Here is a 17,461-nt window from a genome sequence, read left to right on the forward strand (position 1 = left end):
CGCGGCCCAGGGTGGGAGGCGCGTGGGCGGAGCTGAGAGCAGGACGGTTTCCCGGGGAGAGGCAGTCAGGGCTCCACGTGGCTTCCCGTGTGGGTCAGCCCCGCGGCTATGCCGGGCTGCTCGCTGCTACCTTCATGGGCGCGGCCGTGGATCCCACGAGGAGCAGCGAGTCCCCGTCCCACACGTCGATCTGTAGGCTATGTGCGGCCAGGTAGCGGGGGAGGTAGCCGTGCTCCCCAGGCAGGGCACCGGGGGCCACCAGGTACTGCAGCTGGAAACCGGGGGGCCCTGTCCGCGGGCGCGGGTGAGTCAGGCATCGCGGGCAGGCGGCCCCGCTCACACACACGCTCCTCACAACCCTGGTGGATGCTCGGGCCGAGGGTGGACGCGAGTCTGGCCACTGCATCCTGGGCACCGTCCATGCCTGGGGAGCCTCCAAGAAACCCAGAGCCCGGCCTCCCACTGCCGACCGGGCCTGTGGTCCTGCTCCGAGCAGCACCACTGGGAACTCCACATGGACAGGACACCCCGCAGTGGGGGCAGGAAGGACGCACCAGCTAGAAGCCACATGGGTCAGAATCCGTTCCGATTAGGCACGAGGTCAGCACATGCAGACACACACGTGTGCGCGTGGCTGCAGTCACACACAGCATGGACACGTGTGTGTGGAGCCAAGACCCCCTGGAGCAGAGATACCACGTGAAGGGAGACATGGGGCGGCAGCAGGGGGTCTTCAGGGTTGTCCTCTCACAGGGAAGAGGGGACAGCAGGACCCCTGCGCAGAACTGAAGGACGGAAAGGCCCTGGCACAGGCAGTTACCAGGCCTCACAGGTTCCAGAACCTTCCATGCAGGCAGCCGCAGGACCAAATGGGACAGACACCCCCAGGGGGCTCTGGAACCAGGACCCAGGCCGGGAGGTACAGCGACCACCCCAGCACGGAGCTGGGGTGCCCCACAGCCACGCCCAGACACTGCCCAACCGGGGGGGGGGGGGGGCTCATGAGGCCTCGGGGCCCCCCAAGGCGCCTCCTCACACGAGGAAACCATGGCCAGGCCAGAGCAGCAGGACAGCAGGAAGTGCTTCCTCCACACGCAGGCCACCTGGATTTAATCCCTAGCATCACCCAGGGCTCCTGACCTGTGCTGGGGGGATTCCTGGGCACAGCTGAGGGGAAGAGGGGGACGCGCCCAAATAAGAGGAGACACGCGGCGTGCAGCCGCCATCCAGAATCACGTGCATCAGTCCCGCAGGCCTGCGGGCACTCACCCGGGTCAGGGGCGCCGTCCTTCCTGACTGGCACCAGCACGTGGGTCAGGGCGTCCGGGCTGCCCTCCCCGGCCCCGGCCAGCTCCACCAGCTGCAGCCGCGGTGTGGTGGCCGGGGGGAAGCGGTAGAACTGGAAGGTGAAATACACGGTCTTCGGCCACGGCAGCCCCGGGGGGTCCTGGGAAACCCTGAAGCCGACAACAGGTCCAGGTTAGCCGGGGGCCAGGCGGGGACAGCGGGGCCCGAGGAGCTGCGTCACCCACAAGGGTGGGTCCCGGGCCACTAGCCAGTGCCGCACAGCAGCCGGCATGGGCTGGAGCCGAGACACAGGGCAGGGACGTGGGGCGGGGACACGGGCGGGGTCGCCTCCCCAGAAACGCCTGCGGAGTCCAGGAAAGGCGGCCGCAGGGGCACACAGACACTAACATTACAGACGTGGTGGGTCTGAGAGCGTGGCCAGCACAGCGGGGAGCTCCCCAAGGGTCCCCCCCCAACATAGCTGACCCGGGCGGGCGGACACAGCCACGACAGACCCCAGGGCGGGGGGCGCGCCGGGCACCTGCTGAAGGCCAGGAAGTGCAGCGCAATCTCGTTGCCCTGGAGGGGGTCGGCCGCCTCCTTCTGGGCACTGAAGCTCACGGCGGCCATGGGGTCCACCTCCTCGGCAGGCTGCTGGTGGGCATCCAGGATCGGGGGGCAGCCGGACGCCTGCAGCAGGAGCAGCGATGCCCGCGAGGGCTTCCGGCCCAGGCTGTAAGCAAGCACAGAGCCTGCTCAGTGATCGGGGGGCACCAGCCGCCTGCCCGGCCCTCCGGGGCCTCACCCGCGGCTCTGGGCTCCGGCCACGATGGGGGTGTGCAGCGGGGTGAAGGGCAGCTCCCGCAGGGGCTCAGCCAACGAGGGCCCCGGTAGCTGCGGCGTCCGGCGGAGGTCAGCCTCCAGGTGGGAGACAGCGCCCTCCCAGCGCGGCGCCTGCGACAGGATGGGCTGTGAGGTCTCGGCAGGGGCTCGGCCCGCGAACACAACCTGGCACGTCTCCCCGGCCGGGCACGGACTCAGGGCAGCCCACGGGCCCGCCCAGTATCAGGTGCCCGGCGGGGGCCGAGCCTGGTGGGACCCTGGGGTCACCCGGTCCCCCAAGCATCGCCTGTAGCTGATCTCAAACTTCAGCACCTTGCACACGGGTCACCCCCGGGAACGCGGGCGGTGGGGTGGGGGGCAGGGGACAGAGAGGAGGGGAGCCCAGTGCCAGGGACAGCAGAGCCCAAGGTGGCCGGCACCATGGTGACTGCGGGGCCAGCACTCCACAGCATCCCCACAGGGCTGAATGGCCCTCCGGGCACCGGGCAGGCACTCGCCACGTGCCTCTCTGGGGCACAGGCGTGTCCTCACCTACTCCTTCCCAGTTTCCTGGGCTTACAGTCTCCCCGACACACGTGGGGGGCTGGGGCAGGTGGAAGGAGGGGGCACCCAGGCCCACAAGGCCCAGCGGGGACTCAGGGCTGTGTCAGGGGCCGAGCAGGGTGAAGGGGACTCACCGCCTCGGGGGCCTCGGGACTCAGGAGCCGCTGTGAGAGGGGCCTGGCCGGGCGGCGCTGGTCCGGGGACACAGCCAGCTGGGACAGGGACAGCTGGGGAGGACAGCAGGAGTGAGCCGGCAGAGGGGGGGTCCCAGCAGGCCAGCCCATGCTCCATGCTGTCTGCCTCCACTGGTGGGCTGTGTGCAGGAAAGAGGGGACGCGCTCCACCCCGAGGAGGGCACCCCCCCCCAACCTCCACCGCCATCAGCCTGGGCAGCCAGAGTGACACCTCGGGGCTCCCGCCACTTCCCAGCCTGCAGGTCAGGGACAGTGAGGGTCCCCCTGGGGCAGGGCCAGGCTGAGGGGGTGCCCGGAAGGACCCAGGCCAGCAGGATGCCTGGACTTGAGGAGGTGTGTCTCGTGCCATCTGGAGGGTCTGGTGGAGGGGTTGTCTGCCCAGCCCCTGCCTTCCTGGCTGCAAGCAAGGGGCCTGCCCGGGGATCCCTCATCACTTAGGGGAGTGCCGGAGGGGAGGCGGGGACAGGCCCAGAACACCAGCTGCTGTCTCGAGGTTGACTGCCCCACTGGGCGTGGCACGGGGACACACTCCCGGGCCAGCTGGTTGTTGACACAGGACGCCCGTCCAGAGCCACGTCAGAGGACGGACAAGCAGCTCTGGGCAAGCTGACTCGGGCCAGTGCCCACAGCCAGGCACCATCCACACACAGGGTCTCTGCTGCCCGGGCTCGGGAGAGGCAGAGGACCACAGCAGCCAGGGAGCGAGGATGCCAGGATGGAGATGGTAAGGGGCTTGGGGAGGGAGGTGGGCAGCACCCCTGCACTGGCCAGCGGGCCCGCTCCCCATGACCCTGGTCACTGTGACGTGCGACTTACCCCAGGTCCCACGGGCGAGTCCTGGGGGGCAGAGGGCCGCTGGGGCGGAGGCGTGGGCGGGCCTGCGAAAAGTCCAGGATCACGGGGGCACACATCCGCTCCGGGGGGACAGAGTCCTGCCTACCCTACCCCCACTCCCACTGTGGGGGCTCTGGAAGCCCATCCTGCAAGGGACCAGGGGTGCACTGCCCCCCTGCCCCGGGGTCAGGTGGGAGCCGGGCCAGAGAACAGCACCCTCAGGTCCTGTGAGCAACCTCAGGTTGCTGAAGGGATCAGACGAGCTGCTGGAACCCCAACTCCGGGCAGGTCACCCCCAGGAACGAGCCTCTAGAAGCTGAGGGACAGGGCGGGGAGGGCATGGCCAGGGCCTGGACACTCGGTCCCCACAGCCCACAGGTGGGGGTCACCCCACACTGGGGCTGTTGCCTGACGCTGGGCAACACCCTCACACTAGGCTCTGCCCCAACACTGGGCCACACTGGACACTGGGCAACACCGCAACGCTGGCCTACGCCTGGCTACGCCCCACACTGGGCTACCCTGACACACCCCACCCTGTAGTGACCCCCCCTCCCCCCTCGTCTCCTCCTTCCCTTTCCCAGACCACAGCCCCGAGAACCTCCTCAGCTACCCTTCAGCCAGCTGCCCACTCCAGATGCCCCGTCCCTCATTCCCTGGGTGTCCCTGGAGAAACACCTACAGGCCCTGGGTCAGGGTCTGCCCGGAATGGGGGGACAGGTGCTGGCCAGGCCATCACTGCCCAGGGGGACAGGACAGGAAGCAACAACTGAACCAGCAGGTCACGTGAAAGCATCTGGGATTCCCTGGTACAGGCCCACCCTTATTCTGGGGACAGGCAGGGACCCCCGGCAGGGCTCCACCCTGACGGCCTTATTCCCACCGCGCTTACTCGGAGGCGCCCCTGAAAGTTTCTTGGATGGCCGACGCTCTAGCTGAGGGCCAGGCGTGTCCAGGTGCATGTCGGGATCCAGCGAGGCCTGGAACTGGACGGTCCCTGACTCCACCTGCTGCACCTGTGAGGGCGGGAGGGACAGTCACACAGTCCCTCCCTCCCCACCTACAATGATGGGCTCAGGGTCCCTTGGTGCCTGCCCTCCCAGGCGCGGCTAGCACCAGGGACAGTGACCCCTGAGGTCCCCTGCAGGGAGTGTAAGGAGGGGTCAGAGGCCATGAGTGGGCAAGACAGGGCCAAGGCTAGCCCCATACAGCCCGGTCGAGGGGCAAGTGTCCACCTGGGAACGGATGCCGCCCTGGAACTGTGGCTGCCGCCCACCATGGCCACCAGCAGGCAGAGACCCTACCCAGGACCGCTGGCCCTGTCCTGAGGCCTTTGAGTCTCCACCGGGTAGTTTTTGTTTAGTTTGGCTTTAGGGTATGCCACACCAGCAATGCTCAGGGTACCCTCCTGGTAGCAATGCGGACCCTAAGAGATGCTGGGCACTGAATCCAGGTTGGCCGCGGACAAGGCCAGCGCCAACCTGCTGTGCAATCACTCCTGCTCCTCTATTCAGGCTTAGAGAAAACATCTTTACCCAAAAGAGGGGCTTCAGGGCCACAGCGACAGCACAGGGAAGGATCCCCCCCCCCCCGGGCCGCACTCCAGACCACCAGGCCAGGCCCCCAGCAATTACCTCCTGGGAGCTCAGGCTGGCCGAGGGCACCTTGAACACCAGGCAACGCGCGGGGCCGGGCCGGATGCCACCCTGCAGGGGCACAGTCACCGTGCCGGAGCTCACCCCCGGACTCGGGCTCCAGGAGGCCCAGCGCACCATGTGCATGGTGGACAGTGAGGGCGCAGCGGCCTGCAGAGACAGACAGATGAGCAGCCTGGCCCTGCCCATCCACTGCAGATGGGGTGACGGCCAGACCCTGTTCTCTGCCCTGACCACCCCTGCGGAACGCAGCTTTCCACCCACACCTGCCCCTACGGCACACCGTGGGGGGGCATTTAGGGGTGGGGGACAGAGCCCAGCAGGCTCTGGGACCTTGGAGAGGCTGAGACACAGGCCCGGGAATGACACGAGGGTGCAATTGTGCCCTGACACCCACAGGCTTACTGGCTGCAGAAAGATGGGGCTTGGCTCTACAAGTCACGGCAGCAGGACTGTGTGTGTTCAAGGGCCCAGGTTGCACAAGCGCACACACACCCACACACACATGCATGCATACACACACACAAATGCACACACATGCACACCTGCGCACACGCGTGTGCACACACACATATACACACACGCACACACACGCACACCGCCTCTCTTACGTGGCCATCAACTCCTGCGGCGCTGCTCAGCACGTACTCCAGCTGAAACACGATGGCGAAGGCAGGGTGCGGGACCATCCCGGGCAGCCGCACGCAGCTCCTCGAGACCAGGGCCTGGTTGCCAGGGCTGGGGCAGACAGCGCCCGCCACGTCAGGCCAGAGGACCCTAGGGCTCGGGTGTGGTGAAGCCACTGCCCCAACCTGTGTCGGAGGCGCTCAAGGAGCCACAGGTGTTGGGCACGGAACACATGCCAGTCCCCAGCCTTACACTCCGAAAGTGCCACATCCACCCTGGGTTCAAGCCTCCAGCACCCGGCACAGGTGGGGATGGGGAAATGGGTGGGGCTAGGGAGATGTGGGGCGGGGCTTCCGGCAGTGAGGGCAGGGCTAGGGTGGTGTGGGGCGGGGCTTCCGGAGGTGAGGGCGGTGCTAGGGAGGGGCGGGGCGGGGCTTCAGGCGGTGAGGACAGGCTAGTGGGGAAGCGGGACTGGGAGGACGAGCAGTGCTTCATGCAGAGGGGGGTGGGACTGGGAGGCAAGGGGCGGGGCTTCAGACGGTGGGGCGGGGCGAGTGGGGCGGTAGGGCTCTGGGAGGGGCTAGGAAGGTGAGAGGCGGGGCTTCAGGCAGATAGGCGGGGCTGGAAAGGTGTGGGGCGGGACTAGGGAGGTGTGGGGCGGGGTCCAGGCAATGAGGGCGGGGTTAGGGAAGTGCAGGCAGGGCTTTATGCAGAGGAGCGAGAAGGCGGGGCTGGAAGGGCAATGGGGGCTTCAGGCGGCGCGGCGGGGTGGGGGCAGGTGGGGCGGGGCTTCGGGCAGAGGCGGGGGCCACAGTGAAATCTGGATGGGGAAGCCGGGGCTAGGCTGAGGGCAGGACTCAGTCTTCTCTGCCTGTCCACCCCAGGGTTGCCACGCAGGGCCCACCCGGAGGGCGGCCCCGGGCTCTCCAGAGACCCTCCGGCTACAGCCCCAGGAGCGAAGAGCAGAGTGGCGTTGGGTCCCCTGCTGAGGCCTGCCGCCCCCCACTTCGGGCCCATGGGGGGGCGGGCTCTCACCCCAGCCACCGCGTCTCCCCTGCCCCACCGCCCCCCCCCCCCCCCCCCCCCCCCCGGGCTGGGGCGTGCCGGGCACTACCTGGCCTTAACCGAGGCGCCCAGCCTCCTGCCAACGCTGGCGGAGCGCGTCAGGGCCACCTCACGCTCGGGCACCAGCACCAGCACCTGCGGCCTGTGCACGAAGCCCAGCCCGCTGTGCACGCCCACGTGCAGCCGCCGCTCCAGGATCTCCAGCGCACCACCCTAGGAAGGGGCGCTGGTGAGGGGTGAGGATCCCGCACAGCTGAGAACAGCCCCCCAACCCCCCGCCCTGAGTGGGGTTATCCTGGGACACCCCTCCGTGCCCGGGGACCCACGGTGGTGAAGGAACACGGGACCAGCCAGCTCAGGACACAGAGCTCAGAGCTCCTGCAGGGGAGGGGACGCAGGGGACAGGCCAGGCTGGGCAGCCCCGCTGCAACCGTGCCCCTCTGTCCCCCTCACCCCAGTGAGCCCACGAGTCAGGGAGCACGACCACTCAGGTGTGGACAGATGCGCAGGCGAAGGGGCCCAGCTGCAGATCAAAGCCACATGGAGCTGACAGGTCTGCGGCCCCCCCAAACGGGGAAAGGCCTTTCTCAGGAGGGCCGAGAGCCAGCGGCCACCATCCAGGATGGCAGCACGGGAAGCTGGAGGGTCCCTCCCGGCTGGCCGGTACCTCCCAAAGGTGGTCACTGGTCAGCAATTCCAGCAGCTCCTCCTCAAACTTCTCCAGGGAGGGATAGAGGGTGAAGGACACGTCATCCAGGAGCCAGGTGACCGGCTTCTGCAGGCGAGGCTTCCGGAAGGCGTCCCCTGCAGCGACAGAGGCCCTGGAGTTACCGCCTGGTTTGGCTGCTCTGGACTATGGTCAGCCGACAACACACGTGCACCCAAAATAAGCTGGAGACACCCCCAGACAGGCGCCAGGGGCCGGCTCGGGAGCCGGCTCAATAATACAGCAGGAAGGTGCCCTGGGTTCGACGCCCAGCACCCTGCATGGTCCCCTAAGCCCACCAGGAGTGATTCCTGAGTGCAGAGCTGGTGGGTGTGAGCTGGGTGTGGCCTCAAAGCCAAAGCAAAAATGCGTCTCCCTGGTGGGGCTCCTGCATCAGGCTGTCCCCGTGAGGTGCAGGGACTCGGCCTCCCGGTTCCCGAGAAGGGCCCCACGGGAGGAAGGCGGAGGCGGCCCCACGCCAGCAGCCCCCAAGGACGTCCCAGAGTTGTCACCTCCGACCTCCTCCTGAGCTCCAGGCTAATTGGCTCTGTAGGGAAGAGGCCTCACCACCAAGTCAACGGTCCTTACAAGGACAGTGACGGGATGGCCACGAGACCCAAGAGGGAGCAGCTGCCCCTGCCTGCCACCCGGGAGGCCGTGAGCCCAGGTCTGCTCCTTGTACCATGTCATCCTACTCTGCAGAACGGGGCTGAGGCCCGCCCAGGCAGGGTCTGAGGTGACCCTAGAGAAAAACCCAGAGCCCACGAGACCGGAACGGCTGTCCAGCCAGGGGAGAGGGGCCAGTCTTCCGTGGGGAGGAGAGAGGCGGGAACCAACGCCCGAGCCCTGAGCAAGCGTGTGTTTGTGCATGTATGTGCCGTGTATTTAGGCGTGCATATGTGTGTGCCTGTGTGTACATGCATGTGTGCGTGTGTGCATCTGTGTGTGTATGCGAGCAACACCTGCAGGGCTCTCCCCCTCCTCCCCAGGCATAGGTGCACGGCTCTGAGCCACTGAAGAAGCGCCTGTACTCCTGGACAGTGGCCAGCTTGGAAGCCCCAGATGGGACCCAGGCGTGGTGAGCGCAGTAGTACCCCAGGCGGCCAGAAGGTGGCGGCATGAGGCGTTTCTCGTCCCCAAAGGTGAGCTGGAAACACCCGGTCCTCACCCCCAACCCCCCACCCCGCCAACGGGCTGGGTCTGCCCTGACCATACAGCGGAGGCAGGGGTGCTGGATAGTGGAAATCACTAGAAGAAAGACCCCAATGAAGCCGGGAAGAGGGGGCACTGTGTGCTTCTGATTACGCGACAGAAAGGGACCGGGTGGGGCAGGGAGCTCTGGGTACAGTCAGGTGAGCTTCGCCTGAGAACAGTTCTGTGGGCACAGTAGGGGTGGTGTCCCCGCTTCGGGGCCCTGTGTAGAGCCCAGGGCACGCCCAGGAAATGCCGGCACACTCATGCACAAACACACACACACACACACACGGCCACAGAAAGAGGGCCAGACCCCTGCACTGCTCACACGGAGAGAACACCTGTGGGACGTGAAGCCTTACCGGAGCTGGTGGGGCCCGGGAGCAGGCCGGGGACGGGCTGCAGCCCCGACACCAGCAGGTTCTCAGGGAGCAGCGGGAAGGCGGGCTCCAGCGCGGGATGAGCCTGCAGGCTGTAACGCAGTCCGCGGCCGTCCACCAGGCTCAGGTGCCGGCTCTCTGCGGAGGAAACCAGGGCTGGGGGCTTCTCCCGACCCCCCAGCCCTCAGCCATGCCTCAGCCCGGCAGGGCATGTTCTAGAACTGCGGGGGCATCGCCTCGTGAGGACCCCTCCAGCCCTCCCACCTGGGGGCCCTATGGCTGCACCCGCAACCCAGGGCGGGTTCCAGGTTGGGGGCTTACGCTCGATGGGGTCCAGCAGCAGGGGGTGCAGCAGGGCTCTGGGGGTGCCGTGGTACAGCCTCAGCCTGCGGGGAAGGAGACGCTGCCTTACCACTAAAGCCCCCCTCCACAGCTGGGGCACACGGGACATGGGACACAGGATACGGGACACTGCTACCAGCACAGTCCCAAGGAACTCCCACACTGCCAGCTCAGGGGCTCCTACATCTCGGGGTGCAGCCAGGGGTGGAGCTCCACCTCAAAGGTCCACAGCGTCCAGCAGCAGAGCCAAACCCACTGTCCCCACCCTCGCACTGGTGCCTGTGCCCAGAGGAAGGGTCAGATTGGAGGGGATCAAGTCAGAACAGGGGGATTGAGTCAGAGGGGAAGGGATCGAGTGAGAGCAGGGGGGGTAGTCACAGGAGAAATGATCGAGTTAGAGGGGGGGAGGGATCGAGCCAGAGGGGAAGGGATCTATTCAGAGGGACCAAGCCTATGTAGAAGGGACTTAGCTAGACCAGAGGAATTGAGTCAGCAGAGGGATCGGTTCAGAGTAGGGGGATCAGGTCAGAGCAGAGGGATCAGGTCAGAGCAGAGGGATCAGGTCAGAATAGGGGGGATCAGTCAGAGCAGAGGGATCGGGTCAGCAGAGGGATTGGGCTAGAGCAAAGGGATCGGGTCAGAGCAGAGGGACTGGGTCAGCAGAGGGATCAGGTCAGAGCAAAGGCATCAGGTCAGAAGAGGAATCACGTCAGCAGTGGGATCGGATCATAGCAGAGGGATCAGGTCAGCAGCGGGATCAGGTCAGAGCAGAGGGATCGGATCAGCAGAGGGATCAGGTCAGAGCAGAGGGATCAGGTCAAAGCAGAGGGATCGGGTCAGAGCAGAGGGATCGGGTCAGAGCAGAGGGATCGGGTCAGCAGAGGGATCAGGTCAGAGCAGAGGGATAGAGTCGGCAGGAGGGGATGCGGGTGAGGAGCGCAGGGTCCCTCACCCCTGCCAACACCCAGCAATGGTGCCCCATGCCCGGCACCTCCCGTGGGGCTGTTGCGTGCCGGGCAGCTAAGGGGACCCGTGGACATTTCCCGTGGACAGTCTGGTACCATTTGTCCTGCGAGGCGGCGGGGGTGGGTGACTCCGGTTTGCTGCTGAAGAGCCGAAGTATCCCGAAGCCGCTCGCCAGGGCCCGGGAGCAGCCGTCCCGCTTCTGGCCCTCCGTGACGGCCTCTACCACGGCCACGATGTGGGGGTGCTCCAGGGACGTGTGGAAATACAGGGGCTGCAGGGCAGAGGGGTAGCTGGGTAAGACAGGAGTTGGGGGTGCCTACGGACCCCCACAGAGAGACCAGCCCCACCCCATGTGCATGCAGTTCCTGTGGGGCATCCGGTGGGGTTATCCCCTGCAGGGCCTGCGGCATCTCGGGTCCAGAACCTGGGGCACCTGGCTTCCTCTCTGGAACTTTCCACCCTCGGAAAACTGCAGCAGGTGGGGGCTGCAGAGATAGTGCAGGCGCCCAGGCAGCCAACCCCAGGCCCACCCCGGGCACTGCAGATGGTTCCCTGAGCACCGCCAGGACTGGTCCCTAAGCACAGAGCCAGGAGCAAGCCCTGAGCACCGCCTGGTGTGGTCCCAAAACAAGTTGCAGCAGACTCCAGGCTCCCAGAGAAGGTGGGAGCAGCTCACCCCTCGGTCTGTCCACCATCCCCTCCCACAGAGAACAGAACAAAGTCAGCCCCACGTGCCCACCTGGCTGGCACTCCCAGGAAGCCCATGGGGAGGCTTTATTGAAAACACAAATGGTGGGTGAGGCTGGGACAAAGGTCCGGCCACATTTGGAAGTCGAGAGAGAGCAGAGTCAGGGGGCTCAGAGGGCCCCTAGCCCCACGGTCCACAGCAGGACCCAGGGGACAGAACGGCCTGCTGAGGGCCGCGGCATGTGATCTGACCCAGACTGGTACCATTGACAAGCCACCACCGGGGCATCCCGAGGGTGCCCCAATCAGCGGGTAACAGACCCGGTACATCGGCCGTGAGGTGCCAATCATTTCGCCATATTCACTGTGAAATGATGGAGGAATCCCCTGGGCGCTGATGGGGGTCGCCCTGGTGATGCTCTGGCTCCCAAGACTCAGAGACCGTTTCTCGGCACCTGTCCTGCCGAGACTGTCACCCCCAGACGCCCGCGCCCACACTGGCCCGCACCGGGGAATGGGCCTCGGCAGTGACACGGCGCCAGGACCCCAGGGACTTGGGCTGGTGGGGGTCTGTGCAGGGGGGTGGGGGCGGGTCATCAGCAGAGGGGTCAGCCCCAGCCTTGACCTCCATCCAGCAGGGGGGGAGAGGAGACAGCAGAGAGGGCGCTGGCCTTGCACACGGCTGACCCGGACTCAATCCCCAGGCCCCATATGGTCCCCCCAGCACCGCTGGGTGTGGCCCACCCCAAAAAACAATCTCCATCCAGTGAAATCCCAGCCCCAGAAGCACACAGAGAGACGACTATGGGTCCATCTATTGCCCACCCACGTCCAGCCGAGTCCTCCATGGCTGGCCTCACTGAGTGTGGGGGATGACCACGCGCTGCTCACCAAGGGAGGAGCACAGCTGAGGACGGCCAGGCCAGCAGCCCCCAGATCTGTTTCTGATCGCAGATTCCTGATCCTGGGTCCAGGGTCCCTGTCCCGGATCTCCAGGGGCTCTGCTCACTGGCCCCCTGCTCAGGACACTGGCTGACGCACACCGGCCGGCCCTGCTCATCAGCCACCTCCTCGGGGAGTTTCCAGAAGCTTATTTCGATGGCACTCCTGTTCCTCAGCAGCCCACGTCCCCCTGCAAATGGGCACTCTGAGGAGTGGGTTTCTAGGGCTGGGGGTGGGGGCAGGTCCCATCACCCTGTCCCTTGAGGAAGGTGCCCATCTGTGACCGAAGCACTCTGGCCTGAGTCTCAGCAACAGAGATGAGCCTGGCTCCACTCACACACTCACACACACATACACACACACACTCACATACACTAACACACATATATGCTCAATCACATACACACTCACACACACGCACTCACATATACTCACACACGCACACTCACACACACACACTCTCACATATACTCACATGCAGACACACACACACTCACATATACTCACACATTCTCACATATGCTCATACACATGCGCACACTCACATATACTCACACACACACATACACTCTCACATATACTCACATGCACACACGCACACTCACACACGCACACACTCTCACATATACTCACATTCACACACACACTCACATATACTCACACACATTCTCACATATGCTCATACACATGCGCACACTCACATATACTCACACACGCATACACTCTCACATATACTCACATGCACACACGCACACTCACACACACACACTCTCACATATACTCACATTCACACACACACTCACATATACTCACACACATTCTCACATATGCTCATACACATGCGCACACTCACATATACTCACACACACACATACACTCTCACATATACTCACATGCACACACGCACACTCACACACGCACACACTCTCACATATACTCACATTCACACACACACTCACATATACTCACACACATTCTCACATATGCTCATACACATGTGCACACTCACATATACTCACACACACGCATACACTCTCACATATACTCGCATACACTCTCACATATACTCACATGCACACACACACACTCACGTATACTCACACACATTCTCACATATACTCACACACATGCACTCACACACACTCTCACATGTACTCACACACTCACACGCACACTCTCACATATACTCACACACACATATGCACACTCTCACATATACTCACACACACGCACTCACACACATATACTCACACATGCACTCACACACACATATACTCACACATGCATACTCTCACATATACTCACACACATATTTACACAAACACTCACACATGCACACTCTCACTATACTCACACACATGCACTCACACACATATACTCACACACACTCACATATATACTCACACACACACTCACACACATATACTCACACACACTCACATATATACTCACGTACTCACATGCACACTCACATATATTTACACACACACCACGCACACTCACACACTCTCACATGCACTTTCAGATTCACACATACACACACACTCATATATGTACTCCCACACTCATTCACAATATACACCTACACACATAATCATGCACGTCACTCACAGTCACATATACACTCACACACTCACATGCACACATAAGCATTTGCACATTTAAACACTCGTGTACACTGACACACTCACATTTACACACATACACTCACATTCAGACATACACACTCACATACTCACATATACACTCACCACACTCAAATACATTCGCGCAGCCCCCCACACACACACACTCTCACATACACTCGCACCCACACAGCCCCCCCCCCACACACACACCCCTATGGAGCAGGGAGGAGCGCCTGCTGGGAGCGGGCGGGGTCTGGCGTCTGGGGCTCTGCCTCCGCCTTCTGGGGATGATGAATTATTCAGGCGCTGGTGCAGGGCACCATGGGGCGGGAGCGACCGGGCAGGACGGGACTCAGAACAGGACAGACCTTCTCTCCAAGGATGAGTCAGTCTCGCCATGGCAAGGCCCCAAGTGGGGGTCCCCAGAAGCCCTCCAACCAATGAGCTGGGCAAGCAGGCAGTGGGCTCGGGGCCGCCTCCGACAGGGCACAACCGTCTCTGTCCCCATCGCCAAAGGGGTCCCTGCTGAGCCGGGCCAGCCTGGGGTGCTCACAGGCGGGACCCCGGGAACCGGGGAGAGCCCCCCAACTACAGGTGTCAATCAGCGCCCGCACACGGAGGGTCTGGCTGGCCGCCGCAGAGAGGCCTCTGACTAACTGAGCTCCCTGGGGCTGGCTGGCAGGACAGTCTGTCCCTGGGCAGTGCCCCTGGCCTTAGTGGCGGGCACAGCGCCAGGCCCGGTGTCCTCCCGTGCCTTTAGGGCGTCGATGTGCAACCTCTCTGGAAACGGGGGGACCGCGGTCCCCCCAGCAAGACAAACAGGGACAGCAGCCCAGACTTGGCAGGTCTGGGCTCTGACAGGCCCCTCTTAAGTAACTGCCTCAGTTTCCCTAAAGTGGGTCTGAATGAGAGCTCGCCCAGTTCCGGCTCCTAGTATAAAGGTTCCAATGTAGGGCCCTAGCCAGGATCCAACATGGTGGGGTCAGCGGACGAGCGAGCCAGGACAAGCATGAGGCAGCCTCCACTTGAGACCCCAGCCCCGCTCTGCTGGGTACTCTGCCTGGTACTGGGGGGCCGGGGGGCACAGAGCCCCAGGCTGGAACAAGAGCATCCTCCTTCATGCTCACCTGACACTCTGGGGGAGGGAACACGGCCCCCCTCGAAAAATGGGGGTAGAGGAAGGGCCGAGAGGCTTGCCAGAAGCCAGGCTGACGCGGGGCCCCAGAGGGCCAGTGGGGGGAGGGGAGGGGGCTCCACCGTGCTTCCCTGGGCCTGACCACAGCCTAGGAGACCAAGGCTGCGCCCACCACGGGTCACAGGACCCAGGGGCTGGAAATGCATCTGCACCCTGCCCCTCCCGGCAGCACCATCAACCCAAGACCCACGGGTAGGGAGGGATGGAAGCCCAGGCTTGCTGGTTCCCTGACCCGCTGCCTCCGTTCACCGCCCCTGCTCCGGGCACAGGAGGGCAGTGCCGCGACCCCAGGCACCCCTGGTCCCCAGAGGCCAGGGGCTCGGCTATATCCCCCCACACTGCGGCTCTCTGCAGGGCTCCACAACGCCTTCCTCAAACCCAGGCTTCAGGCACGGGGAAGGCCGGCATGTGGGGCGTCCACACTGGGCTGGGCACCTCCCGCCCGCAGCTCCCAGCGCAGTGTCCCCACCCGGGCGATTTCCAGGCTGTCCCCTACCCACCACCCTCCCACAGCTGGGCTCCCGCCTTTCTCAGAAGGGGCAGAGTGTTTGGAGCCCCTGGGTCACAGCTAACGCCACCCCCCTCGCCCGGTCCAGCTGTGACAGGTCAGCCATGCGGTGGCCCCGGAACACTGAAACGCCGCTGCAGGGGGCCGGACACGGGCGCAGTCCAGTTTCAGGTTCGGGGGTGGAGACGGGGCTTGGGGCCACACCTGGCCCTGTGCTCAGGGACCGTCCCTCCCGGTGGTGCCGGAAGCACAGAGGGTGCCCAGGGCCACCCAGGCAGGTGCTTGTCCCCACGCACTCTCCGAGGCTGCGGGAGCTGAAGAGGGCTCTTGGGATTCTTTCTGTCTGTGCCCGGCCGAGGCCTTACCGAGCAGTGTTTGGGGCTCACACCCAGGTCAGCTGCTGGCGGGAGGCCCGAGGCCTGTAGGTCTGTGGGCGAAAGGGCAGGGGTCCTGGGGAGGTGGGCGGGGGAAGGGAAGCAGGGGTCCCGGGGAGGCGGGGCTCCAAGAGGACACACACCTGCGGGGACAGTCCCTGCCCTGCCCCCATTGGCACCCACCTCATTGAAGACAATCCTGGGCGGTGACCCCGAGAGCAGCTGGACCGGCCTCTCCGCCGTCCTCCAGGTCCTCCCGAAGAAGTGCCGATAGGTGACATCAAACAGTGACACGCGCAGGTGGCAGCGCACGTCCGACAGCGCCTCCAGCATGCCCTGGGGACACAGGCCACCGCCCGCCACCACTGAGCCCCGTTGGCAGACAGACAGACAGACAGACAGATGGGCGGACAGATGGATGGTCAGGTCTGACCCCCTCCCCAGGACAGCGGCCCCACTTTCTGACCACTCAGAGCACCTTGGTCCGTGAGGGGGCCAGTGGTCACTCATGGAGCTGGGTGTGCGGTCACTCTCCAACACCCCGACAGGCGCAGGACTCATCCTAGACTCACAAGCTGACAGGCCTGGGGTCACACAGAGACTCCTCGGGGGCTTAGAAGCCACCAAGAAGCACCACTGACCGGAACCGGCAGCTCACCTGGTCCCCGACCCGGGACCCCCAAGGCCCGGGCAGACACGGCCCTCCCGGACCTGTGTACCCCCAAATCTCTCTAGGCTTCTCCCCAGGCCCCACACTGCTCCACGGGGGAGCCTCTCACACCCACTCTCGCCCCCTCATATATGTTCCCAGACCACCTTATCCATGTTCCATACCTCTCATGCATGTTCCACACCCCTCACGCATGTTCCAGACCTCTCATCCATGTTCTAGACCCCTCATGCATGTTCCAGACCCCCTCATGCATGTTCCAGACTCCCTCATGCATGTTCCAGACCCCTCATCCATGTTCCAGACCTCCTCACGCATGTTCCAGACCCCCTCACGCATGTTCTCATACCCCCTCACGCATGTTCCAGATTCCCTCATGCATGTTCCAGATTCCCTCAGGCATGTTCCAGACCCCCTCATCCACTTTCTCAGACACCCCCACACATGTTCCAGACCCCCTCACGCATGTTCCAGACCCCCTCACGCATGTTCTCAGATCCCTTCATGCATGTTCCAGATTCCCTCACGCACATTCCAGACCCCCTCACGCATGTTCCCAGACCCCCTCATCCACTTTCTCAGACCCCCTCACACGTATTCCCAGACCCCCTCATCCACTTTCTCAGACCCCCCTCACACATGTTCTCAGACCCCCATCTATATTCTTAGACCCCCTCACGTATGTTCTTGGCCTTCCTCACACCTGTTCTCGAGCCCCCCACATATGTTCTCAGGCCCATTCCCATGCACTTTCTCAGACTGCCTCAGACACGTTCTCCTCGCAGCCCCCGCAACCCGGGAGCATGAACACGTCTTCTCAC

The 17,461-nt window shown here is 64.0% G+C and overlaps 1 protein-coding gene across 1 annotated transcript in view; it reads right to left on the reverse strand.

Moving 5' to 3' along the window:
- NPHP4 (nephrocystin 4) overlaps positions 1-16,303 on the reverse strand; it is a 28,839-nt gene extending 12,536 nt beyond the window's left edge. The window contains exons 1-15 of the mRNA XM_056125398.1: positions 16,154-16,303; positions 10,732-10,907; positions 9,650-9,714; positions 9,311-9,466; positions 7,716-7,852; positions 7,098-7,261; positions 5,968-6,094; positions 5,336-5,506; positions 4,594-4,717; positions 3,684-3,745; positions 2,808-2,900; positions 2,093-2,241; positions 1,829-2,020; positions 1,270-1,457; positions 131-288 (exon numbers count right to left, since the gene is read on the reverse strand). Coding sequence (XP_055981373.1) covers positions 131-288; positions 1,270-1,457; positions 1,829-2,020; positions 2,093-2,241; positions 2,808-2,900; positions 3,684-3,745; positions 4,594-4,717; positions 5,336-5,506; positions 5,968-6,094; positions 7,098-7,261; positions 7,716-7,852; positions 9,311-9,466; positions 9,650-9,714; positions 10,732-10,907; positions 16,154-16,303 — 2,112 coding nt within the window. The remainder of the gene's footprint in view (positions 1-130; positions 289-1,269; positions 1,458-1,828; positions 2,021-2,092; positions 2,242-2,807; positions 2,901-3,683; positions 3,746-4,593; positions 4,718-5,335; positions 5,507-5,967; positions 6,095-7,097; positions 7,262-7,715; positions 7,853-9,310; positions 9,467-9,649; positions 9,715-10,731; positions 10,908-16,153) is intronic.
- Between the last annotated feature and the right edge of the window lie 1,158 nt (positions 16,304-17,461).

This window comes from Sorex fumeus, unplaced genomic scaffold (assembly GCF_029834395.1).
Source record: "Sorex fumeus unplaced genomic scaffold, SorFum_2.1 ptg000054l, whole genome shotgun sequence".
Taxonomy (NCBI): domain Eukaryota; kingdom Metazoa; phylum Chordata; class Mammalia; order Eulipotyphla; family Soricidae; genus Sorex; species Sorex fumeus.